This window comes from Lepidothrix coronata, unplaced genomic scaffold (genome assembly GCF_001604755.1).
Source record: "Lepidothrix coronata isolate B3197 unplaced genomic scaffold, Lepidothrix_coronata-1.0 Scaffold22, whole genome shotgun sequence".
Taxonomy (NCBI): Eukaryota; Metazoa; Chordata; class Aves; order Passeriformes; family Pipridae; genus Lepidothrix; species Lepidothrix coronata.
Window position 1 is genome coordinate 984507 of NW_016690202.1, and position 27730 is coordinate 1012236.

Consider the following 27730-nt stretch of genomic DNA (forward strand, 5'->3'; position numbering starts at 1 on the left):
ACTAGTCCCGAGAAGACTGCCGGACCCGCACCTAAATGGTGGCGCGTCCGCCCCACCCGCGGCCGGGGCGGGGCGGGGGCGGGGCGGGGGCCGGAAGCGGCGCGGCCGGGGGGTCAAAGCACCGCCCCGGATCCCCCAGTCCCGGGGTTCCTTCCAGCCTGTAGGTGGTTCAGCGCTCGCGCTGCGGATTCCGCCGGCAATGGATGCGCGGGCGCGCGCCAAGCGCTACGAGAAGCTCGACTTCCTGGGGGAGGGTCAGGTGAGCAGCCCGTGTGGCCGCCCGGCCGCGGCGGGAGCGGGGCACGGGCGGGCCTGCGGAGTGCGTGGGGGCCTCCCCTCACACGGCCCGTCAGCCCTGCTCACGGCAGCATCTCTCTCCCCCCCTCTCTCTCTCTCCTCCGCTCTCTCTCTCCCCCTCGCTAGTTCGCCACCGTCTATAAGGCCAGGGACAAGACCAATAACCGAATTGTGGCTATTAAGAAGGTGAGTGTCAGAGTGTCTTCTCAGTGTGTCACTAAGGGTCTGGTTCCTCTTGACCTGCGTAATGACTTTTTTTTTTTTTAACTGCCTTAATGGGTAGTGGGATAATATGCATTTTTGTTTCCAGAGTGTTTGGTTTAAATGATCTAGTTCACATGTCTGTAATGTGCACCCCACCCTGGAAGAGAGAGTGGCTTTGCTATGTTTTTGAAAGGTTGTATGACCTGTAACTTGAATTTCTGGTTATTTGTTAGGTATATTCCCAAAAAACCCAAACACCAAGCAACACACACTTCCAAACTGTAGACTTTACTAGACCAAGATAGTGGCTTTTTTTAATTTAATTTTATTTTAAATCTTTCCTCATGCTGTGCCTAATTTCCTTCGGTCCATAGTGTTACTTGTGATTAAGGTCCTTAGAACTTAGAGAATCATATAATATGCTGAGTTGGAAGAGACCTACAAGGATCATTGAGTCCAGCTCCTAGCCCTGTGGAGGGCCATCCCCAGGAGTCACACCATGTGCCTGAGAGCATTGTCCAAACACTTCTTGTACTCTGTCAGGCTTAGTGTTGTGACCACTTCCCTGGGGAGCCTGTTCCAGTGCCCAACCACCCTCTGGGTGAAGAACCTTTTCCTGATATCTAACCTAAACCTCCTATGATTCCATTTCATGCTGTTTCCTTGAGTTCTGTCACTGCTCAAGAGAGCGAAGAGATCAGTACTTGCCCCTCCACTGCCCCTCATGAGGATGTTGAAGACCCCAAAGAGGTTTCCCCTCAGTCTCCTCTTCTCTAGGCTGAACACACCAAGTGACTTCAGCCACTCCTCATACGGCTTCCCCTCAAGGCCTTTCACCATATTCGTTGCCCTCCCTTGCATGCTCTCTAAGAGCTCAATATCTTTCTTATATTGTGGCACCCAAAACTGCCACAATATTCAAGGTGAGACCACCCCAGTGCAGAGCAGAGCGGGACAATCCCCTCCCTCGACCAGCTGATGATGCTTTGCTTGATGCCCCCCAGGACACGGTTGGCCCTCCTGGCTGCCAGGGCACTGCTGACTCACATTCAACTTGCCATCGACCAAGACCCCCAGGTTCATTTCCAGGGCACTGCTTTCCAGCATCTCATTCCCCAGTCTGCACATACATCTGGAGTTGCCCTATCCCAGGTGCAGAATCCAGCACTTGACCTTGTTCAGCTTCATACAGTTAGTGATTGCCCATCTCTCTAATTTGTCGAGATCTCTCTGCAGGGCCTGCCTACCGTCAAGGGATCAACAGCTCCTCTCAATTTAGTGTCACTGGCAAACTTACTTAGTATTCCTTATGTTCTGCGTCCAAGTTGTTATGAAGATGTTGAAAAGAAATGGACCGAGGATGGAGCCCTCTGGAACCCCACTGGTGAATGGATGTAATGCCATTCACTGTTACCCTCTGAGCCCAACCCATGAGCCAGATGTTCAACCATGTTGTAACATGGTTATCCAGCTGTATACTGGACACTTTGTCCAAAATGCTGGCCCCTTGATTCTTACCCAGAGGCTCTCAACTGTGCCACTGCCCACTGTGAGCTCCGTACATTCTAACACTTCTATTACATACAGTGCCACCTCTCTGCCTCTTCTGCCCTGCCTATCCCTCCTAAAGAGCCTGTCACCATCCAGCAGGGCACTCCAGTCTCAGAATTCATCCCACCGGGTTTCACTTATGCAAGTGATGTCAAATCTTTGAGACTGGGACAAATCTTCAAAGTCCTCTTGTTTGTTCCTCATGCTGGGTACATTAGTGTAGAAACATTTCAGGTGTGGTACTTTGTGGCCAACACCTTGTGAAGCATATTGAGGGATGCCCTTAGTGCTCGTTTCTTAGGTTTTGGCACACCATCCCGTGGCTCATCACTGGCCTGTGAGGCTGGTCTTGTCCATTTCCCCCTTCCAAGCTAGTTTAAAGTTCTATTAGTGAGCCCCACTAGCTCCTGTGTTAGAACTCTTTGTCCCCTCTGAGATAGGTGCATCTCATCAGGTATCAGTAGACGAGGTGTTGAGTGGATCATCTCATACTCAAAGAACCAAAAATTTTTGTGGTTACACCAGCCTCATTGACTTGATGGATCTGCCTATTCCTATCAATATTCTTCCTTGTTACCAGAAGGATCAAGAAAATCACTACCTCTGCTCTTGATCCTGCAACCAATCGTTCCAGGGCCCTGAAGTCTCTTTTGATTGCCCTCGGACTTCTCTTTTTTATTTCATTGCTGCCAGTTTGAGCAGCCAATAATGGATAGTAATCAGAAGGCCTAACTAGACTTGAGAGTTTTCCAGTAATGTCTCTTAACCATATGGTAGTTTTCTGATAAAATATGAAAGTGATCTTGGATCTGCAACATACTCCTTTGGATACAAATGATGAAAATGTTTATGTTGTCATAAAGTGTTTCACTTCTTACTATCTGAAGGGATTGCAGGAAGTTTTTGTATTAAAAATGAATCTTCAGCTATGCTTTGTTAAGGACAAAAATGCACATTTCAGCACTTTTTTTTTAGTTAAAGATCCTACTTTACTCAGCAAGTTGAATTGTATCAATAGTAAGTAATTTTGTTTAATGCACTAATCCCTTTTAGCATTGTGATACTTCTGTTGTATGGTTGCTACTGGTAGCAGCTGTTGTGAAAAGCATTCTTGGTTTTATCAGAACATTTTCTTAACTTTTGTCATCTGGAAATATCCATGGTGTGATTCTGGACTTGAAATTTCAGGCAGTAGATGATTAAGGCAGAAGGACTGCCCAGTTTACAGCCCAAGCTTACAGCCTGTGCTAATTTCACTAGAATCATTCTAAGATGATTGTCAATTACTTAGCTCTCATTTCTCCCTGAGAAGAAACTCATTAGTGATATAATAAAGCTTTGTGGCTACGAAGCATTTTATGCTGTCAGTTTGCATTATGTCTGCTTTCAGTGCCATCATGGGTTTTTTTAAGCTTTTGTAAAAACTAATGCTGTAAGAACAGTTATTTTTTTAAGAAAAAAAAACAAACAACTAAAAGCAACCTAGCTGGTAAAGTGCTTCATTATGCTGAAACTCATTCTATCTTACAAGAGTAATGGTAAAGAATGTGTTCCCCACTGTTGGGGAAGATGTCTTAATCTTATATAATATGAAACATTTATTTTCAGATTAAACTGGGGCATAGATCGGAAGCTAAAGATGGTGAGTTTTAAAACAAATTCTTGCTGTAGAAGCTGTGCTTTGTTTGCTTTGTTTTTGTTAATTGGTACATTAATTTCACATACCATACCTTGTTTGGGAAAAATGAGCTCAGTGACCAGTGTAAGGCTTAGTAGAGGATTGCTTTGCAAACTGCAGGGACAGACAAAAGATACCTGCATGCATGGTATATATCTAAATATGAGTATATAACTGCTTAGCTTCTCAATTTTAGTGGAATATAGACATGAATCTAGCATAAAATAATAACAATGGCACCAGCACTGAGTTTAGAAAACCTCTTTGTATTAATGCATCTCTTAAATTTTTAAGATGGGTGAGAGTATTTGCGTCTGTTTTCAGGTATTTTCTTTGTTCTATTAAAGCCAGAATCTTAAAACTTTTGTTTCTGTGTGGGTTTGTTTGATGTTCAGCACTGTAGAGTGTATGCTCTGATCAGCCACTTGCCTCTAGGCATGGATATTACAAATTAAAACTCACTAATCTTGGTCTTCTTTTACAGCTTGTGTGGTGTAGTAGAATTTTGTTTGTGTGCAGGCTGCTGTCCTTCCGGGATCCTGCATCAGGTCACCAGCTTTTCAGTGAACAGTCTTTGCTATCAACTCTCCAGTTCCATTCTATGAAAAAAAAACTTCTAAACTCGTCACAGAGTCTCACAGTTGAGCTGGCTGCCCAAGAGTCATGATCCACCTGGCCTTCAGTGGGCTAATGGCCCTTAGGGACAGTTATTGCTTTGGCCTGTATAGTGTCTAGCTGTAATTGAAAGATGTTATCGAAAATAATGATTATATCTGCTTTCCCTGCGTTGTAATATGACGTTTCTTTTTTTTTTTTAATCATCTGAGTCTTTGCCCACCCAAAAGCAGCCATTGTCAGCTTGATTCCAAAATAGGTAATTAAAACAGGGAAAGCAGGAGTGTAAAGGAATCCATGTAGCTTTGCCCAAAACTTTCAATGCCAGAAATTAGCATTGAATTTTATCCTAGGTTTTAGAACACTGGTTTTGAGCTCATGTGCGGCTAAATCTTCCTGTATGACATACCACAGTTTGCCTGTCAGATTTCATACAAGCCACATATATAAGCACTTTTCAAGGAGGAATTTGTACCCTGCAGGAATCGTGGTTTGATGCAGTGCAATCAGTGTGACTGCCAAAGCGCACCATTCACCCCCATCATCCTCTGGTTTTTCCTCTGTAAAATCTGACCATGAAAAGATTCAAGCAAGGGCAAGCAGGTTTTGGTCAATCACCTTTTATGCCTTATTTATGCCACAGCATGAATGTAGAAAAACAGATGTTTTGTGTTATTAAACAGTGCTGTGTCAAAAAAAAAAGTTTATTCATGAGCTTTGTCAGGATGCGTTCCTCTGAAAGTGAGATATGTTGAAGAACTGATATTTGCAAGATAAAACTTTTCTTTAAAATAAAAGCAAGCCTTCCAGTACCATGTAAAAGGTGATCTTTTTTTTTCCCCCTAGGCTTTTGCTATGAGTTTCCCTTTTTGCCAAAAGGGAGACTTGTTGCTTCATAATCTAAACTGGATTACTGTGGTGTAAAATGTATGTGCTGTGGAAAAAAATGTATGCCCACTTTTATTCTGCAGCAATTTACTTACTTATGGCAATGTACTTGTTATTTAGCCAATTGTTGAGTGGTGAGAATGTAATTTGTAGTAGTAAATAGTCAGTGAGTAACAGAACGAGATGTTTATTTGGAGCTTAATCCAGTTTTTCATTTTGTTCTTTCATCTTCTTTTTTCTTCCCATCAATGTAGGAATCAACAGGACAGCCCTCAGGGAAATAAAGCTGTTACAGGAGCTAAGCCATCCAAATATTATTGGTGTAAGTAAAATGAGTGCTGCTTTTAGAATCAGTCCTCAAATATTTTGGTACAGGTTCAGACTGAAATTCAGAAGTAGTTGGGTCATGGAGCTGTTACTTAATGTTATTTAAGGTTTTTTTTCCCAGCCCTAGGTAGGCAGTACAACAATTATAATGGCAAAATGCCAATTTCAATAACAAAGGCAAATTAGGGTTTTTTTTAATCCTTTCACTTTTCAGCTGGGGGCTGTGTGGAAATTAATAGTGGGAAGAATTGTGGAAATTTAGATTACCTGATTTTGCATCTCTCTGATAGAATTGCAAATGAATGCAGTGCTGAATTCACCTGATTGTTTGCTTCATATGGAACTGGAGACAGTCCAAAAGCAGGCTTTCATAAGAAATGGTAAAGGGAAGATCGTGTGGTTTATTAGGCTTTAGCACACAGATATGATGTTTAAAATCTCTGTTGGAAGGAGTAAAATCAGTATTGTTTCAGTTGCATTTTGATAAAGTGACAGCTACAGGTATTCAGCTGGAGCTAAAGATATTTTAAAGGTAACTCATAGCAATAATTACAAGGTCTTACATAAATATTAGACCAAATACGAATTTTCCAGATACTTTAACTCTTTTCAGAGTGGAAGTATAATTTTCTTCTGGATTGTGAACTTATTTTCAAAGTGGTTGCTTTAGCTGTCAAAGTTAGAGAATATGCAGGGAAGGACAACTAGAATGGCAAAGAGATGGAGCATCTTCTTTATGAAAAAGTCAGGGATTCCTCATTCTGGAAAGGAAAAGGCTGGGAATGGGCGGGTCTACAAAACTGAGGTGGTAGGTGGAGTCCATGCAGAGCTGGTATTTCCAAACCCTGTAGCACTAAAAATAAGAGATGTGTTTAAAATATATTTGCAGTGGGAGTGGAAATTGTACAGCTTGATTCAGTGTATAATGAATTTCTAGAATCTGTTGACTGGGGCATTGTAGAAGTAAATAGCATCAGCAGTTCAAAAAGGAGTTAGGCAAATTTATGATCAGCAGTTCCGTAAGCAGGTACTAAAAGCAATAGACAATGTTGTGCCCCCTTAGTAGTCCTCACAAAACTTCTGTGGATGTTGGGAGCACAAGGGGCACAGTCGCTGTTGTTATGGACTGTTTAAACGACTGTATTGCAACTGGGCAGTTCACATGGCCATCACGCTAAGGAATAAGCTGCACCATGGAGCTCATACCTTCCACAGCTTGAAGGTTGAATACCAGGCTGGCTAATTTCTTGTTTTCACTCAGCATCACGCTTGTGTTATCTCAAACTAAAAACTGATTCTGTCGTTACACAACTTCATCCTAAGAAAGGACTGTTTGGATATTCTCCAAAGAGTTTTATTTTTGCTGGAAAGATTGCTACAAAGATGAATACACACCTAAGAATATCTGAAGGGGAGTTAATAAGCCTAACACTTAGAATACTTACATGAAGCAGATACCCAGAGTTGAATCCATGGGCAAACTTAGTCACGTACTCAATAAAGGGTACAAGTTTTGTAGAACAGCGAAGTTTGGGGAGAGGACATGGTGTGCAATACACTAGTTGTAGTGTGAGATAAAGTTAATTCTTTCTCTTTTTTCCTATCTCCAGGGAGGAGGGGCAATTGTGGTGTAAAATGTTACTACCATACTAAATGGGGCGTTTTTTCTGAGTTTTTGAGGACTGAGTTAAGAAGCTGAACTAAGCAACAATTTTTGTGTTGCAAATCAAAAAACTTAAACCAATTCTCAAAAAGCTGAAAATCCACATATAGTCTACAGTGATGTTGAATTTCAGAAAACTGGAAGCATGAGAGCATGCTTAATCATAGTGTATTTTGTTTTGCAGCTCATAGATGCATTTGGACACAAGTCCAATATTAGCTTGGTGTTTGATTTTATGGAAACAGATCTAGAGGTAAGATTTTTTTAAAGAGGTTTTTTTTTTTCAGTATCTTAAGATGGTTTCTGAAAATGCTATTTTATCAGGCTTATATTTGCCCATATTAGAAAGGTGACTTTGATTATGTTAGTTAATGAAGATTGTGTCTTAATAGTAGTTTGAGTAATTTCAGTTTTTGTGAGTTCTTGTTTGATTAGTTCCTTTACTTTTAAATACTTGTCATCATGATCTTCAAGAAACACATTGTGTTTCCTGTGTTAGTTTTCTGTGACTCCAGTCAGAGCATAGAATCTCAGTCATAAATCAGCTTCTTGGAGTGCAATTGCTGAACATAATCTCAAACATGTTCAGGTAAGTGTGCTACTGAAATATACCAGGTGATGAGCTGGTATTAAAATTGCATGTACCTGAAACATTTTTTTCAAATGTAGTAATGCTAGGTAATTGCAAATCAATATCTTACAGATGTTTCATTCTCCAAGACCAAAAATCCATTTGTCTTTGCCTAAGTCTTTGCATGAGACATTTTGATGTGAGAATCTTCATTTTTGGAAGACTGTCCTAGGCAGCAATGCATGAGAGATCTGCATATGCACACAAGATATCTACTCTGAACTGAAATTCATGTAGTTGTTAAGCTAGCTCATTATACATATGCTGCTAAGAACTGGAGGTAGCATTTGAATTGTTAAAAGGAAATACTGACAGGCTTGCTGAAACGTAGATGAATGCAAGACTTGAAAAGGTTAGATCAGATTTATGCTAATAGACGTTAGTAAAGAGTAGACTTCTAGAGGATTTATGCTGTTTACATAGTAACTATGCAACATTTAGAGCTGAAGAAGATCAGTATACAAAGAAGAATGAAATACTCTTGTACTACGTGATGCTCTGGTACATGAAGCATTTAAACTGTATTGTTATATCACTCAGGCTGCCATTGGGACTGCACCCTGTTGTGATTAAGCATTGTAGCATACATGAAATTTGTGCAGTCTTAGGTCTCTTATAAGTCTCAAACAGCTTAAAGCTTATGAAAGGCTATTACTGAACAGGACAGTAGTATTAACAAGCAGGCTTTGAGGAATAGTGGAGAAAATTCTTTTAAACAGGGTGTTTGCATAGATTTTTAACGTTAAAAATCAAAGAATGTAGAAAACTTGTGTATTTTTTAAAATTCAGCGAAGTGGCCATACCTCCTGGTCTTTGTGGAGATAGAAGAGGAAACTTGTAAATACAAAGATGAATTGCTTAGGTTGCATGAAGAAAAAAGGAATAACTGGGAACATAATTTCAGGTTCAGTGACACATTTATCATTTTTGTGTGTCTTGGTTTGAGACAATTTGGAAGAGTGGAGACCTCAGAAAAAAATCTTATCCCTCGGATTCAATAACCCTGGTTTCTCCAGTACAGAGAGACCAAATACACCTGGATGTAAGTGAAAAAGTACCTCTTTAGCAAGAAGAAATGCTAATAACAATACTGATATAACTGGTTTAAACCAACTGATGAGGAGAAACCTCCCCAAGCTCTGCCCACCAGGCCAAATGAAGATGGCAGCCAGCCTCCTCAACCTGGAAAAAACACACGTGGCTACAGGACAGAGACCAGATGGCTACCCCTCCATGTGTTTCGCCATCCCCACACCCAGAAAACCTGGCAGGAATGGTTGAAGAGTCAGTGCTGGCAGGAAATGGCGGATAGCTGGGATTTGATACCAGGAGATGCTTGCATGGTGCTGGAGTGAGGCTGCAGTGCCAGTAGAGGTAGTTGGAGCAGGGCTGTGAATCCCCCAGGAGACTGGAAGGACCCGCAAGACACCTGTTGGATCCACCAATGAGACTTGGTTGTTGCAATTCCGATGTTTGTTGGTCAAAGTGGTGATTGTAGTCCTGATCTGTTAAGGTGGTGGTGAAAGCCCTGGGTGCTGAGGGAAGCCCTGAAACACAGAAACTAGTGGGGCTTGTTACAGCTTTAAATGAGATTGGAAGGAGTAAAAGGACAAGACCAGGCTTGCAGGCCAGTGATAAACCATGGGATGGTGTGCCCAAACTTGAGGAAACAAGCACTAATGATATCTCTCAATCTAGTTCATGAGGTGTTGGCTATAATGCCAGAGATTTGATATCTTTGGTGTAAGTGAAACCCGGTGGGATGAATTCTGAGACTGGAGTGCCCTGCTGGATGGTGACAGGCTCTTTAGGAGGGATAGGCAGGGCAGAAGAAGCAGAGAGGTGGCACTGTATGTAATAGAAGTGTTAGAATGTACGGAGCTCACAGTGGGCAGTGGCACAGTTGAGAGCCTCTGGGTAAGAATCAAGGGGCCAGCATATAATGTGGATGTCATTGTGGGAATCTGCTACAGACCTCCCAGCCAGGATGATGACGCCAATGAGTTATTCTTGGAGGAACTAAGCACAATTCCAAGTCAACTGCCCTGGTCCTTATGGAGGACTTCAACTTGCCAGAAATTAACTGAGAGCATCACACATCTGGTACAACCTGGGCCAGAAAATTCCTAAAAAACCTGGAACAAGTCCTAAGGGAGCTGACTCAGAAAGATGCCCTCTTTGATCTGCTATTTGTTCACAGAGTGGATCTTGTGAGCAAACTGGAGATTGGTGGCCGTCTTGGCCACAGCAATCGCAAAGGGATTGAGTTTAAAATCTCTGTTGACAGGAGCAAAAGTGCCAGCAAAACCTCAACTTTGGACATGAAGGAGAGTGGACTTCAGGCTGCTCATGGAATTGGGAAAGTCTCCTGAGAAAATGTTTTTGCTGGTGCTGAGATCCATCAGTGCTGGTCACTTTTTAAAGTTCACCTCCGTAGGGCACAGGAGCAGCAATTCCCATATGTTGGAAATCAAGCAGGTGAGGCAGAAGGCTGGCTTGGCTGAGCTGGAATCTTCTCTTGGAAATAAGGCAAAAAGGAAAGGTGTATATGCCCAGTAGAAGCAAAGTCAAGTGACACGGGAAGAATTCAGAGATGCTGCTTGGTGCTGTAGGGAGAAAATTTGTGCTGCCAAAACTCAGCTGGAGTTGAAGCTGGCCAGAAATGTGGGGGACAATAAAAAGAGTTCTTTCAAATACATTAATGGTAACTGGCAGTATAGAAATATCACCAGCCCGTTACAGGATGAGGATGGTCACCTCACAAATAGGGACAGGGACAAGGCAGAGGTGTTTCACACTTTCTGTGCCTCTGTCTTCAACACGGATGATGGACCAAGGGGGTCTCAGTGTCCTGAGCTGGAGACCCATGACTGTGAGAATGATCAACTCCAAGTTGTCCCTGAACTTGTGTGGGATCTGCTGCTCCAGCTGGATGCCTGCAAATGTATGGGGCCTGATGAGATTCATCCCAGAATCCTCAGAGGATGATGTCATTGCACAACCTCCCTCAATTATTTTTGAACTGTCTTGGGAATTCCAGAGAGGTCCCTGCTGACCTGGGAAGAGTTCATGTAGACTATCTGGGCTCTGGATTTCAATTTCTGATCTCCAGAATAGACCTATATTTCTGGAAAAAGAGTGAGAATGGTAGAGAATTTGTGACTGCTGTTTGAAATTTTTCTTTGAGCCTGAAGTAACTTTTGAGCTGAAAGAATGGTAGTAAGTTTATCTTGTGTGTTGAGCTTTACTATCATGTTAAAACTTTACAGGTTATTATAAAGGATACAAGTATTGTGTTGACACAGTCTCACATCAAGGCATATATGCTGATGACACTTCAAGGATTAGAATATCTGCATCAACACTGGATTTTACACAGGGTAAGCATGTACTAAACTGACAGCCTTTATGCTGCAACAAAACTCACATGGGATAAAGTTTGAGTCTAAAGTGTGATGAAAGTAGTTTTGGAGTTCAGGCACTCTCACTCCATATACTTTCATATTACGTGTTTTGGAGAGACAATAGAAGTACCGGAAATGTTAAGAATTACTGATGCAATTTTCATTTAAATACTTATATAAAAGGTTCTCCAGTTAGATGTGACTTTAATTATCACTGTGAACTGGGTCTGGCTGGGATGGATTGAACTTTTTTCACAGCAGGTGAACTGTTGAGGCTTTCTCTTTTTTCCACCCTGCCCTTGCCCCGATGCGTAGGCTGGGGGTGGGCAAGAAGTGGGGAGGGGACACAGCTGGGGCAGCTGACCCAAGTTGTCCCTAGGGATACTGCATGCCATATAATGCCATGATCATTAGTAAAAACCTGGGTTAGAGAAGAAGGGGGGATTTTGCCTTCCGGGTTGCCTCTTTCTTGGAGACTGTTTCGTGTATCTGTCTGCTTGTGGGAGATGGTGAATGATTTCCATTGCATTGCTTGCTTTTGTTTTTTCCTCTTTCCTTCACCTGTTAAACTGCCTTTATAGTGTGCCTAGAGTGTTCTTGCTTTTGGTCTTCTTTTGCCTGGACTTCTGGCATGAGAATGGAATGAGCAAATGGCTATGTGGATGCTTCTCTACTGGCCAGGGGTCAACCCAACAACACACTGCTACTGTATTAAACTGTATGACTTCCATAATTTCTGCAGTTATTTGAAACATTTGCAAGGTCTTTTTATTATTCAGTTGGCATCTATGTGGTTAACAAAACTGTTGGTCCTGCAGCAAAGCTAAAACCTATGAAGTGGCTTTTTTATAGTCTGCAGCTTAAATGTGTTAATATTCAAATTGGTGTGTCTCACTATGATTTTCCTCTATGACTAAATACTCAATTTCCGGTGTTTTATTATTTTTTTCTAACAACGTAGACTTCACATAGAATCAAAAGCTTTCATTTTAGAATACTCTTATGATACATCTGCTAGGAGATTCATTATATGTCTGCTTTTATCAATACTGACAAAATTCATTATTTGCTTTCTCTACTGACAGGATCTTAAACCAAATAACTTGCTGTTAGATGAAAGTGGAGTTTTAAAATTAGCTGACTTTGGCTTGGCAAAATCTTTTGGAAGCCCAAATAGAGTTTATACACACCAGGTAGTAACAAGGTAAGACATTCTATTTTATTTCTTAGACAGAGATTATTTAGTTGTTTTGTAGGTGTCTCTTGGCACTTCCCTCATGTCATATCAACATATTCAAAGAGTAGCATCTAGTTCATGTTATGTGGCAAGAGCCTCATAAAGAACATGCAGGGAAGCATTGTTTAACAAAATCTCCATAAGAACTGCTACAATATGAATCCCTGGGAGTTTTCTTTGGTATGATACTCTTTTGAAATATATGGAAATAATATATATCTTCCTGTAAGCCTGGTTTTGGGAGCAAGACAGCTGCTAGTTTCTGTTAATCACAAGACCTAGAACCATTTTTGTAGCTAGTCACATTACCTATTAAGAGACAAACACTTGAACCAATTAAAATATTTATTAATGGGTTTTATAGCATGCTTATTTAAAGTATGCTTTAAAAAGCAGGGCTACAAAACATGCAACATGTTTCCTTCTGACTGCTGTAATGATAAAAGTATTCGTGCAAAGCTGTTTTGTTTTAACATCTTTGTTCAAAAGGCAGAAATTCCACAGTAGTTTCAAGAGCAGTGTGTGTATCAGGTCATTGCATTAAACCTAATTGTTCCTAGGCAGTGTTAAGTAGCTGTTTTAAACAACAAAGCTCATTTTGCATAAAGCTAGCCTCAATACTTAGGTTTGTTGATTTGGAGATTTTTGGAAGCTGGAAGGAGTTCTGTCTTGCTGTCATTCCTTCAACATAAAATTTTAAGAAAATTTTGTTTTATAACCTGCAAACCTGCAAGTTAAAAACTTTCTTCCTTGGCATGTCTGCAGTTCCATTGCTTGTAATCAGCTCAATTGAAACTGCAGTTAATTTGTGGTTGCATGTGACCCTGTGGTGAGGAATGCACAAATTTTTTCAGTCTTTCTTAAACAAAACACTTTGTGGGGTAGACTACAGCTCTTCAGTGTCTGAAAAGTATATAGGCAGAAGCAGCATCCTCTTTTTAGTATTTGTATTGCTACAATATACAGCATTTGACATGAGCAAAGCCAGGTGATTTTCCCAAAATGTGTTTTCTTTTCAGATGGTACCGAGCCCCAGAACTATTGTTTGGGGCTAGAATGTATGGCGTTGGTGTTGATATGTGGGCTGTTGGTTGTATTTTAGCTGAATTGCTTCTCAGGGTAAGTCTTCAAATGTAAGCATTTTGTATTTGCTCTTTAGTGCACTACAGCTTTTTATGTGGGCTGCTTCTCTCCTGCTAACATTATCAGGTAAAGACAGGGTAGAAGAAAGTTTCCAAAACCTTGTTAACTGTAATGAAAGTGAAGTTTTGCAATAGACTGAGGTTTTATTAGCATCCACAAGCATTGGAAGTTTTTCAAAACGGTTGGGTAAAAAAGTTGCAACAAACTGTCACAGTCCTGCCTTGGGAGATGCCAAGTAGGTAACTCTTCCAGTCCTCTTAGTGTTACAGTTTCACACAGCCTTCTATGAGTTTCCTTCGCTAGCCTTCTAGAAATGTGACATCCTAGATACACGCATACACTGTCCCTTATACATTGTTTCTCACTAACTGCAAATTATAATCGCCACATCTTAATTGTAGGTTTATGTATAAGGAACAGAAAATCAATATTTTTTCTAAACTGTGGTTAGTTGACAATACTAGAATGAAGCTGAAGGTTAACGCTATGATAATCCTATGGCACTCCTCTGTATGGTACACAGATGTCATGGTCCTTAAGTATGTTTTATGGAACTAGAACGTTTACTATTCAGCTCTTTGGAGAAGACATGAAAGTGTCGGGGGGGAGTGAAGAGCAGGGGCACAGACACAGCTGAAGGCACGAAGTAGCCTGCAGTATCATTTATCTTCCACGACTAAGTCGCTTCTGCTTGGTTTCTGCACTATACTTGGAATGCTTTTTTGGCTGTCTCATAACCAGACTGGAGAACTGGTCTGTGTGAAAACGCCTCAAAAGAAATCGTTTGCCACACCAAACAGGTATGCTGGTGCGATTTGGCTGGCAGTTCAGACAGGGAAATATATACTGGCTGCTTAATGAACACTAGTGATGTTTACATAAATATGCATTAGACCTGGTAAAGTGATTAAATTTAAGCAAAGTGAGAAGACAAATAAGTTGTTGAATTTACTGAATTGTTGAATTCAAATAAATTGTTGAACTGATTCTTTGGTTTCTCACAAAGTAAAAAACGTATTATGGTTCAGTTTTATCACTGTGGTGTTTTTAAATGTATCTGTCCTTTTTCAGGACAATGCAGCTTCTGGGAGCTTTATGAAAGCAGTTTATGTTTGAGGGGCTTTCATGATGCCAAAGTTTAGTGTGGCTATTTCTGTGTTGCTTAGTTAAACGCTGTCTCTAATTCTTTATAAATTTGCTTTGGTCACAAAGTTTCTTTTTACTTCCATTGTGTGCGGGGTGTGCAAGGTACAAGTTGAACTGGGCAGATACCCCCTTTTTAGTCTTCTGCTTAGTTTAAATAACATGTGATACTGATAAGACAGTTTTCTATTCTAGTGAGTCTCTAGTCTCCCTCATGCTTAAATCTCATTTCCTCAGTCTAACTTCTGTAATCCAGTTATGAGTCACTTTAAATGTACTGAATATATATATAAAAGCTAACTTCAGGGAACATATGATGGAAGGATCACCATGACTTTGACAACTAAGATGCAAAATCTTTCCTGTGTTATTTTACATTAATGTGGTTGTGTAATTTTATGTTTAGTTCCCTGCTGTCAAGTCAACATTATGAAGCCCAGGTTCAAGAAACTTTCAGAATCTATTTGAACATCAGTAGAACGCCTCAATATTCAATGTAGCTCTTTGTGGAGAGATGGTATACAGAAGTGTTTTGCCCTGCACTTAAGAGTGATCACTCAAAGCTCCACTCTAAAACTGAAGTTCAGAAGTTAATTAAATCACATGCTGTTACCTTCTAGGTTCCTTTTTTGCCTGGAGACTCTGATCTTGACCAGCTGACAAGGATATTTGAAACACTGGGCACTCCAACAGAAGAGCAGTGGCCTGTGAGTCCTTTTGTTTAACAGACTGACATTAGTTTTACTTGATACTCTGTATTTTAACTTCTGAAATGAAATTAAAGGTTATACCAGAATACTTGAGTAGATTTTCAGAAGACAGTAGCCTCATCTCACAGAGCAGCTGAGATTTGTTGTTTCTCTTGACAAACCTCTGGTCAATAGCAAGATTAACAACACTTTATGGTTTCCTTTCTGTGTCCTTTCATGACTTTCATAAGTAGGAACCACTTATAGGGATCTAAGTTGGCCAAGGTAAGTTATAGTTTGGAATACAGTAAGAAACACCAGACCAACAGCTTTAAGGATGAACAATTTGTCTCAGCAACAGTACGGTAACAAATACAAATTAGTAGTACAGTTATCTCTGAAGTGACAATAAATTCAGTAATACTAGGCAAAACTTACTGTCAGGACACACAGTGACCTACCTAACTATGGATATTAAACAGACTGACAGGAAGTGGGGCATAACTTCTGATGAGCAACTTGCATCAAGAGTTCTGAATTCCCTGATCAGGAACTGTTGTTGAGCTATGGAAGCACTCACTGTACTTGTTAACCTCTGCTCCCTCTCCATGCTGCTTTTCCTTTGTGTGAATTGTACTGGAATGCTATGGTACATGATCATGAAATGGAGCTGTAGCCATATGGAGAAATACTGTATGAGGCAGTGCTAGCCCCACACAATTCTGCTGTTGCTCTGGGATTCTGAATGAAACACATAAAGGTTTTTGCAGTGACATTCGTGCTTTCTTTGGAGAGGAAGAGTTAAGATATGGGTGGGGAAAGGAGTGAATAGGAGATTGGCTAGCAAAACAGAGATGATGCATCCCAAAGTTATTTTGCAAGCCCATGCATTTCAATAATTGAAAACTCTACTATCAAGATTGTAACTGATTGAGCACATTTTTCACTTTGTTGTTCGTATTTTATTTTGCTTGGACAAACTTGCTGAAGTGTGATGACTAAATACTTAAAATACTACTAAATTATTACATTTGGATAGTTGTTACAAGATCATTTTTATGCTAGAATTTGAATACAATGGTACTGATATCATACCTACAGGAGAAACAGTACGCAGTTCATCTTCTGTTTAACTGCTTGTTTAACTCCTTCCCTCCTCCAACAGCCCATATAAGTTTTCAGTTGTGCATTTCAAAAGTAGCTCAAAATGTAGTTAATTTTATTAATGTGGAGAAAGACTTGCTCTTTTGTGAATATTTTCCCTCCCACCATGTCAGATCACAAAAGGAATCTTTATTTCATTTGTCTGCATCCACTCTAAAGTTCTTTTTTACTTCTTTTCTTTGTTAACAGTTTTTCCTTTTGGCCTGGTCACTGCTAAAGCAAAGGAAGGACAGATCGTTTGGAAAGGGAAAGTGTAAAACAACTGGAACAGTTACTGAGAAAAAAAAAGTCTTTATGACCCACTACTCCTACATTTTTTCATTTCAGTGACCAAGTATTAGCAAGGTGTTTTGAAAGATTATTTGCTTCTGCTGAAAGACAGCCATATGAAGTTCGCTTTCTGTGAAAAACTGAACTCTTAAGTAAAAAACATATATTCCATTTTTGGTCTTTGTAGGGCATGACAAGTCTTCCAGACTACGTCACATTTAAATCTTTCCCTGGAATGCCACTTCAGCATATCTTCAGTGCGGCTGGTGATGATCTGCTCAATCTTCTTCAAGGCTTATTCACATTTAATCCTTGCACTAGGGTTACAGCTACTCAGGTACAGTACACTTGCGTTATGTCCTAATGTGCATTAATCTACTGTTAATATAAAATAAATGTGTTTTGAAGCCAGTAAGCGAGGTTTGAAATGAAATGTTGCATGAATTTCCAAAAACCTAACCTCAGTGTTTTAGAAAGAACTCTGAAAGGCATGGATAATGCTAACTGATCATCTCTGTTCCCAGTGTAGACAATTAAAAGGTGTATGAGTCATCGCCTTTAGACAGTCGTATTTGACATTTGGAATTCAGTCACTTAAAGCTTGAAGGTTAAGTCTTAACATAGCATATCCTATTCCCTGGGTTTGAAAGATTTTCAGACTTACTTCATCCAGCGTCTTCTTCAATTTCATTTAAACTTCCAAGAGGCTTTTTTAATGTGAAATTCTGTGGTGATTTTAAACCATGATGTTCGTCTAAATATCCTTTTCCATTATACTTTCACTTTCACTACTCCCTGGTGGTGAGAAATGAAGGACTTCAAAGGAAAATCTTGCAGAATGTTCTAGTTCATGATATTGATTTCTGTAATGAGGAAGATATACGAGTTGGCAGTTTGAAAAGTGTATTTCTGTCACTTTACACTGTTAGGGAGGCATGTCAGAAACAGAACTGTCCCCTTAAGGCCAGGGCTCCCTCACTGCTGGTTAGACAAGACAGATCTGAATCCAGGGGATTAGTGTAGATGTTATGTATTTTTTTATAGACGACTTTTTCAGAGCACCTTCAGACTTTTTTGGCCACTATCTTTAAGAACATTCAGTACAAGTTTCCAAATTATTAGTTCTGCTATGCTTGGGACACCAGTTCATATGTATGAAGTGATTTTTCAGATCATATTGTAGGACAGTGTATTTTTCCAGTCTAGACTATTTATTGGCAATGCCACAGTTTAAGGCAGGAAACAACTTGTGCTTACAATATTGGTTTCATTTATAACTAGCATTGAATATCATGTAACTGGCATTAGCAAGAGTAATGATTGCCTAGGAAACACCTTAGCCACTTTTTGTTAACCACACTTTATGGAAGCTGTGAAGTTCCTAAAATTTAAAATAGGGTATGTAATTCCACTACGTGAAATCAACCTTGCTCTCTTGTGTTTGTCTTCTGCTCCAATAGAAATTGTGCCTTTCTCATAGTTTACAGGGTAGAAACAGCACAGTAAAGAAATCTTAAAAGCTAACAAAACAGCTGGTGTCCAAGTCCTGGATCTGATCAAGACTTCAGATATATTCCTTTAATTTTTCTTTAATTTTTCTTTATTCCTGCTTTACTCTTTACTCAGATGAGACTCTTGTCTCATCTAAGACTGTTCAGTCTATTCAGAATGTGAGCTCTTCAGAGCTAGAAAGTGCTTATACAAGACCTTTTGCAAAATAGTCTAGAGTTTTGTTAGGATGTCTGAGTGCTAGCTGAAAATAACAGTACTCTATCCCTTGCTTTACCAAATCTAAGTGGGGTGGATAGTAATTAAGAACATACACTTGATTTGCCCCAAGGCCACCTTGTAGTATAAAAATGTCCAAGTAGTTTTTAAGTCTCAATAGCAAGTGCTTTATTTCATTATAACTTCTTTATAAATAGTATTCTGACACTTAATGCTAATTTCTTGGTTATTTTTCTTCTGTTATCATTAAGGCATTGAAACAGAAGTATTTCAGTAATCGACCAGGACCCACTCCAGGAAATCAGCTGCCAAGACCCAACTGTCCTGCAGAAGCTGTGAAGGAGCAACAAAGTGCACTTTTAAATTTAAAAAGGAAAATAACAGAAGGAATAGATCAAGGTAAGCTCTTAATATTTCACTGATTTTAAAATAGGAGCTACATGCTCAGAGAGAATAGGATGTTTTCAGTGTTTCAGAACACAAACTCTCTGAATGGACTAATTCCTTGGGCACCAACACCAGCTGAAACCCTTCAGTGATTTGTGGTTTAGGATAAATGCTTAGTTCTGTGTTCTGACAGAATTAGTACAAAAAAGATTCTTTTCTATGATGCTTAGAAATATCTATTTGTTAGAAATATCCAATTCCATTAATTGCTCTAATGGTGTGTGATACTGCCCAGTAAATTGTAGGCTATTATGATGAGCCTTTTTTTCCTGAGGCATCTTACTTAGGTGGAAGTAATTTAACTTCACATCACTTAAAACAAAACAAAATGAGGAGTATGAGTCCAAAGCATAGCATGTGATTCTGTGAAATGACAGACTGGAAAATGTAGATGAGATTCAGAGAGATTTCTGCTTTCTTTCTAATCAGGTAAGCCAAGTTAATTGTTTAGACCATTCTGGGTAAGGAACATGAAGCACATTTCTGTGACCCTCCTTCAGTATTCCCCAAACAGTAGCATTATTTCATATCTTCGTGGCAAGAAAAGTGCTCAGGACTCAACATCTGTATCTGATGCTGAATTACTCAGACCTTCTACTAGAGAGGCAAATATTGGTTCTTAAACTTAGACTTGGTCTTCTTAACAGTTGGAATATGCTAGATAGCAGCTGTCAGATTATCATGAGCCATTTTGTTATTGCCAGTATAAGACTCAATAATACTCAAAAGTGGTATTTTTTTGTAATAGAGATGCTTCCATAGAAGTGTGTTTTTCCTCTTGAGTTCAGAGAGACAACTACATTATTAGAGTTTAACTTAACTTTTAGGCACTTTGAATGGTTGTTTCAGAGTCTGTGTCAAATTAGAAGTAAAATCCACTACCTTAAGATTTCAACCTCAAAATAAAATTTAATCAGTTGACTACTTGCACACTGTTTACTGACCCCACTACCATCAGTCAACTGATGTGAGGGAACTTGTCAAGTTATGGTAGCTTAGGCAATTAATTTAAGCTTTTTAGCTCCTTTTGCAAAGATCATTTGAGGGTTTGTGACTAGTGTTTTGGAGTACATGCCCTAAAATAGGCCTGTTAACTAAAGGACAGGAAAAAGAGAAATGCTTCTTTGATTTCTGTGACTTAATTGTTGTATTTGACAATGGGCAGAGTTTCCAGAGCTGTATAAAGCTAGAACAATAATTGCTTTAACATCTTTCAAAAAGTCTCATCTTCAACAAGATGAAATAAAGCTTATGTGTTAAATGCTAGGAGTTTTGAGATTAGCTATAAATGAGGCATTTAAGAAGTCAGCATTAATTTTTGAGACATTTGAGTATCAGCATAAAAAGCAGTATCATTTCCACTAAGTGGAAAACAGAAAAGGTAATGGATTTTCTGATATGGATTTTCCATTATGTTTTGGTTTTGCCTTAGCTGGGCTGACAGAATCAGAAGGTCTCAAAGGTAGTGCCAACAAACATTTAAGGAGAGAGCCAATGTTAAGAGCTAGCAAATCTGCTGCCCTGGATTTCATTTGCCATCCTTATATGACATTACCACTTAAAATCTGAATAGTTGTTTGGAAGAATAATCCTACAGTCTTTATTTAAATAAAAATTGAAGGACAGCATATTTTTACTGCTATTGAGGGTGGAAATATGCAAAAGTAATCTCAAAGAAAAATAAGCTGTATTCCCTGAAATTTTTAGACTGGCCTGCCCTTGCATCCTGCACAATACATTTCCTTAGCCTTGTCCAGGTAGCACTCTGGAGCTTGGCAAAATAGACTGAATGATTACTGATGGATAGCCTCTTGTAAAATATTGGCATGAGGACCTGTCAGGACAAAGATTCCTGCCATTACCCTAAGCGCTGCTTTTCTACAACAAGAAAACCCTGTAGCCTGTGGGGCGTGTTCACCAAACTTAAGTACTTCTCACAAAACAGTCTCTACTGTCAGGGAAAAACTGTCACTGGATGGATGACTGCCTGTGAAAAGGATTAAACATGCATACTTTGTCTGCTGCTGCCACTTCTGTTCAGTGTGGTATGTGGAAACACTGATATTATGATGACATCACTGTCAATCTTCACTCTGGCACTTAACCAAAAGCAGCACTGCTTCCCCAGGAAGCAGTCTTATTGATCTGCATTCCTACAGAGCTGTAGGTACACTAAACTTTTTCCTGAGTTAATGCAGCATAAAGAATCTACCTAATATCAGAACTATTCTACATTGGTTTGGAAATAAACAAAAGCTATTCTATTCATATCTAAGGTTAAGAATTTGTCCTCGATCTGACAGCATGTAAGAAAAATTATTAAGAGTGTTGGTGTGGTGGGACAGGGTTAAGGCTTAGCTTTTCATGCCAACAGTTGACTGGTTAGGTTTTTATATCAACAAAGAAAAATACTTACATGTATCTCAAATGTAATTAATACTTAATTGCAGAATTTGTGACTCATTTGGAGTACACACTGATTTAAGTGTACTTTGATTCTGTCACTCTCTGAGGTTCATTAGAAGAAGTCATGTACTGCCACTGTAGTATTAAGCATTAAGCAGTTCAGAGTAGATATATCTTGAGAATGGTATCAGATCTTGAGGAGAGGGCTGGACCCCTTTACTTTACTAACAATGTGATTTACACTTTTCAGGATTACCAAAAAAACTGATTTTTTGATTGCTGTGGATGGGGTGTGAAAATGACCGAAGTTCCAATCATTTTTAAAATGCTGCAATAGTCACAGGATTGTCGTTTTATAATATTTCAACATGTAAAATTAGAATTCAATATTTCTTTACTGAAACAAGGGGTTTATTAACCCTTTTTATTACAATAAAATTGTTTTGAAGGGAAAAAAAAAAAGATTTCTTTATCTGGTTTGCTGTCTTGTTACTTTGACTTGTGCTTTGGGGTAATAACTGTCAAAACTGCTTGCAGGGTATAAATTTACACAGACTAATTTTGCAGAACCTCTGTGGTAAATTACATGCTATCCTGTACAGATGTACACCCTTAGGAGGAAAACTACAAATAACACACTTCTCACCTGGAGCTTAGATGTACACATAACTGTCTTCCAACCCCATAATAAAAATGTATCACTGTAAGGAAAGGGCATGATAATTTTTTGTTCCAGATAATAGGCTCAGGTGTTTACAAATGAGTTTGCATATGCTCTCTCAGCAGTCATGCATTAAGACTCTCCAAGGACATATCCACTACCTTGAAAACAATATGATGCACATATTGAATGTGAATTGTTTGGGGTTTGGTTTTGGTTTGGTTTGTTTTTTTACAGATTCCAATCTGCCAGGAGAAATTATCTGTGTCACAGTTTAACAAGAGACAAATGTTTGCTAAGGAGGGCAGGTTAGGAAAAAAAAAAACAAACCTCTCCCTCTAAGTTATTATAACCTCAGAATTAAGAGGCTTCAGGTGGAAGGTGTGGAAAAGGAAATCAACAGCTCTTTATTAGCATGTGTGTGTGTATATATATATATATAAAAAACCTGAATAAGTAACAGTAGTGCAACCAAAACTTTCAAAACAAAGTCCTACTTCCCCAGGTGGCAGCTGCCGTGGCTCCCCGTGAGAGTCCGCGGGCTGTTCCCGGTAGCTCAACAACTGCTCACAGACACGGGAGCGATGGTTGCTCCACTGCCAACAGTGAAGGGGCGTTTCCCTTTTGTCCCAGGGCTATGGGCGCTGCCCTCGGCAACAGCTCCGGGCTCCCCAGCTCAGGAAATAACTGCCCGCAGCGGCGGGCAGGCTGCTCCAGGCAGCAGCCGCAGGGAGATGCTCTGATATGCAGCACTGGCGCAGGGCGGGCCTGGGACAGATACCTCGCTCCAAAACGGTCGGCAGGGGCTCTCCTGGGGTTTATCCCGGCGGTTGCTGTGATGGCCGGCGCAGGACTGGGGTCGATCCCCAACGGCGGTTCTAGGCAGGGGAAGGCTTCTTCTCGGAGGTTGAATTGGAAAAAAAAAAGGTGGCTGCCGACTCCATCGGGTGACAGGCAGGAAGACCAACAAATCAAGGCCCCAATGCCTGGTACCAGCCAGTTTAAAAACAACCCTCGCCCACTCCCGTGCCCCGCTGCGCGCGACGTCGCTCCTCCCCGCCTCCCCCCACCCCGGGAAAAGGTGGGGGGGATGTCCTTTCATTGTAGGTGCACGCTACCCAGTAATTGATATTAGGGAGAAATTTCAACATCTCTTTTCAAACCTATAACAATCTAAAAGCATCTAAATACTGTTTCCTTCACAGCCGCGAAGATTGCATAAGAGATGGAGGGAGATCTAACTGGGAAAACTATACTAGCCCTCCTGTCAGCCTGTGGCTGTTGAGCAATTCGTGGTGCAGATACTGGACTCAGCTTTGCCTGAATTCCAGCGTGGTGGGGTTGCAAAGTGTCCGCTGGTAAACCAAACTTCTTCAATGGAGAAAAACAAGCCCATAGGCACTGTCGATGCAGCTTAACTGTGTGTCCAGCGTTGTGCAGTGGATCTTAGGGATACCTAGTGAGTTATTGTCATTTTCCCACCTGCAAACCACGTTCAGTGTTCTGTTTTCTAATTTTTGTGGCAAGTGTATTAGTACAAGATTTTGAGGCTTGTGGAGGAAGAGCAATCATCATCTTCCTTGTCTGTTCCTTCATTTAACTCCTGCTTTAAGCCAATGTGAGTATGCTGGCTTTGTAAAGGAGAATCACTACTCTCCCAGTACCCTATTGTGTTCTGTATTGGCTGTTGGCAGTTGAAAAGTAAACAAATTTTTTAAGATCTAATTAACAGTGTAGAGAAAATGTTTATCCATTAAGAGTAGTTACAGCAGTTTTTATTGTCTATGTAATCAATCATCATCATCTTCCTCACTGCAGGCTGGGGGATTAAGAAAACTGCAGTCCTACTTCTCATAGGCATATGTTCAAAAACATGTTAATCTGAATAGGGAAGAGGAGTTAGGAGTACTGTAAACTTTTTTGTATTGAACTTTTCTATGGCAGCATTCTGACTGGTCTTCAAAGCTTGGAAACCTTGAGCACCTGAAACAGATACTGCATTTTTTGGTATCCCAACTATTGGGTATAACAAGTAAAGTTTGTATGGTAGTGACAATTTTAAATATTCTGTCAGTTCTGCGTTGGGAGTAACACCATTCTTTGTAAAATGCTCCATCTGTCTAGACAATACCCTTCCCTGAAGGAAATCTTTTCCAGCAGAACCAGTAGCAATCCTCTAAGCTCCTACTGGCAAAAGTTGAAGAGTAGGTACAGCGTTAGATGGGCAGTCGGTGTTTTAATGTATAGAGCACAGTTGCAGTGCTCTGTAATAGCAGTGTTGGAGTGAGAGTGTATTTTGTGACCAAAGCTATTGTCTTGTGTGCTTCAAGTCACATGTTTGCCACAGTAGATGCTCAAAAATAGCAGCGCTTATATGATACAAGTTCAGGAGCCGTTTCCTTCTAGCTCTCGCACAGCAATTCATTTGGCATACTGTGCACTGCATGTATGGTTGGGGCCTGTTCTATACCATGAGGGTGTGCAGTAAGTCTTGTTTTCAGTTGAGTTCCTGAATAAATCTGCTCGTGTCAGGGACTAAAATTGCCTTGCTCTTAATGATGGTGTTATGCATAGATAAAAAGTATGTATATCGTAGAGTATGATAAGATTAAAGCACAGTTCAGCACAATATTTTTTCTTGATCTCAGGCTTTTGGATAGTTTGATTTAATTTTTGTGATTTATGTCAGAACATTGGAGGAAATATTTGGGATTTGTAAATATAATATGCAATCATGTGCAATCAGTCATCTAAATATTGTTTAACTTAACTCATGACTTGGTTAGTTTGTAAGCTTTATATCGTGCTAATCATGCTTCAGCACTGACAGTCTGTTTCTTATCACACCGAATTGTTGAATATACAGCTGCTACAATCTATTTGGCTTCTGTTCAGAACCACAACAATCAAGAGTGGTTTGACCCTGCAATGTGCATGCTTGTGCAAAAGTCTAAGTGGTACACTTGAGCAAACAGGAACATAATCTAAATGCCTTCTCTCTTGAGTTGACACAGTTCTTCTGCCCTTACCATCTTTTTATTATGTCTTACTGCTGTTTCTTCCTGAAAGGTTAGTACTCCTCTTTGCAAACATGATGCCATTTACCTCAAGATTTGATGGAATTTGAGTGACTTCTATGCATTGTTTATATAATTGAATGAGAACTTTGTTTTCTTCTTCCACTTTTCTGCCACAATAAATGTAGCAAAATTCATTGTATGAGCACACAATACAGAAAGTTTTATTTTAAACAAAACTGACTTCATTTTTTCACAGATACCAGGATTAGTTGTGGTGGTATGACATGGAGAACAAGGACTGCTAGCTATCACATTCTTATCTGTCTCCTTGGTTCTTGATTGATTCTAATGCTATGTGATCCTTGCAGCCTTTTTGTATTGACAAAGAAGGCTCAGAGCCAAATTAAGTTGTAATATAAAGTTGCTGCTTTGCATTTTTGGTGTGCTTTTATACATGGTGTGGCCTTGATGCACTCCGGGCAGCACTGCCAATTCTTTGCTTTTATCTATCTTCTTGGCTTTTGTTACTGTTTTCATTCTCTTGAATTACTGCATGTACCCTGCTCACTTTAACTCAGCCATTTCTTCTGATGCATAAATGTTTATACTTCCTATGCTCCAGTGTAATGATTCCTTTACAGAGCATGTTTCACCTGTGACCCGTTAGTACTCTGAGAGAAGGAAGAGGCTATAGTTGGGCCTGCTTTTCTTTTAATCCCTCTATTCCCCCTGGCATGTTAAACTCAGCTATGTAAACTTTAAGTTAAGCTATTCTCTCCAAAAGGCTGTAATGAAATTACAGTATAAACTAGGGATAGGTCTGCATATAGTGTATCAGGTTGATATAGAAAAACTTCTCAGAGAACTACACAGAGGTCTTTGAACACTCTTGGCAGGCTGTATTTTGATGTACACCTTGCTGATATCCAGTAGTGTGAGAGACTGGGGAAAAGACATGCATGGCTGCTGTCTTTCTTGGCTCCAAAATACAGCACTGCCTAGGAGAACCTGTTGATCCTCATTTTACCAAAGACCTGTTGGGAATTAAGCTTGTTCCTCCTGTAGCCCACCACTACCAGGAAGACTCCAGAAACAACTCTTGCTAGCCTGGGAGCTCCACTTGGCCAAACTTTTCATCACATAATGTTAATTTGTCATTTTCAAGCTTCCCCAAGCAGAGCTAGAATAAAATATCAGATTTGATGCTTTTGAACTAGCCTCATATATCTGTGTACAATTCTAGTATTTTCATTTTTTTTCTATTCATGAGAAACTTATTCAGAAAATTTCTATTTATTTCTTTTTAGAAACTCTTACCCTTTCAAATAAAGATACAAGGGGCTGGGGGGGCTCTGTTTCTTCCTTCCAAAGAATCAAATCCACAGGCTGGAAGGTCCTGCATGAGGATTTTCTGAGGGGCTTGCTATATGGTCAGCACAGTTATTGTAAGCACACTTTAACAATATGTTGTGAGCTGTGTGCTTTGGTTCTGGGAAACCTCCACTTTGAGCCAGGCTGGTAGGCAGGTACCCTCAAAGAATACTTAAGCTGTCCTGCATGAATTTGCCATTTGTGAATTAATTTTTTTAAAAAAAGTTCACTGTCAAAGAAAATTAACAGATAATTATCAAAGTTGTTGCAATCTAGCAATTCTGAAGAAGTCTACAACTGGGTTGACAGATTTAAAACTGTCTTTTTCTTACTCCTCTAAATTTACCTGTATGTTCAGGAGCTTCCTCTAGTTATGTCACATAAGCATCCTGAGGAAATCAACAGTCCAGAAGGACAGTGCCACCATGTTTTTTTATCTATATATGATGGTAGAAACCAATTTTAATCTATAGATTTCGTTGTAGGAGTTGAAATACTGATTTACAACCAGATGGGTTTTCCCTGATGCTAGGGGCTGTGTGTGAGAGAGAAATAAGGCAGATGGTCAGATGTGGTAAAAATGGTCTGATGTTAACCTAGTGCTTGCTTGTCTCTCTGAGAATCATCATTCTACAAGCTTGAAGCTCCTTGTAGGAGTGGAAAACTGGGTTGTTGCTCAGGTTGAGCCTGTTTAACTTAATATTCTTGTAGAGCTTCTTTAATAAGATCCTTAATATTGACTTTATCTGGTAAATCAGGGACATGCAAGCTTCCCTTCTTCCATATGTCCTTCATTAACTCCAGTAAAACTCAGTGCTTCCCAGCCATCACCAGAATCCCTGCTGCTGGCTGGTTACCTGAGTGTCAGGAATGTGTAAATATGCTCGGAAGTCCTGCTGTCTCCTTTTCTCCCAGCACAATGTTTCCTTAGCGTCACCCAAGTTAAATGTCTATGTCACTTGTTTCTAAGGTAAAGATCTGAGAAACCCGAGACATCATGTAAAGAAATCCTGATTAGGCAGGAAAAGCTATACTGCATCCAGTGGCTGGGAGGTCAGGAAAAAATGACATTCATAAGTGGCACTGCATGACATTGTGCTGAAAAGGGTCAACAAAGAGCGTGCAAATGCAGCACTTACAGAGTTCGGTGCAAAGCTGTGCAATACCACTCTTCCGTGCTTTCATCACAAAAA

At 40.0% G+C, this 27730-nt stretch overlaps 1 protein-coding gene across 4 annotated transcripts; it reads left to right on the top strand.

Annotated features, from left to right (window-relative positions):
- Positions 1-111: 111 nt before the first annotated feature.
- CDK7 (cyclin dependent kinase 7) lies at positions 112-25561 on the top strand. 4 transcript variants are annotated; one of them, XM_017808314.1, is made up of 13 exons: positions 114-259; positions 424-483; positions 3661-3694; positions 4215-4278; positions 5488-5555; positions 7408-7476; positions 11124-11234; positions 12344-12462; positions 13515-13614; positions 15402-15488; positions 17092-17241; positions 18884-19031; positions 23352-25561. In XM_017808314.1, the coding sequence occupies exons 1-13, from the start codon at positions 204-206 to the stop codon at positions 23366-23368; spliced, it is 1083 nt and encodes a 360-aa protein (XP_017663803.1). In that variant the 5' UTR covers positions 114-203; the 3' UTR covers positions 23369-25561. The 4 variants fall into 4 exon arrangements, with proteins under 4 accessions (XP_017663804.1, XP_017663803.1, XP_017663802.1 ...); XM_017808313.1 differs by lacking the exon at positions 23352-25561 and adding an exon at positions 21736-21956; XM_017808315.1 differs by lacking the exons at positions 4215-4278; positions 23352-25561 and adding an exon at positions 21736-21962 and having other exon boundaries at positions 112-259.
- The last annotated feature ends 2169 nt before the right edge of the window (positions 25562-27730 follow it).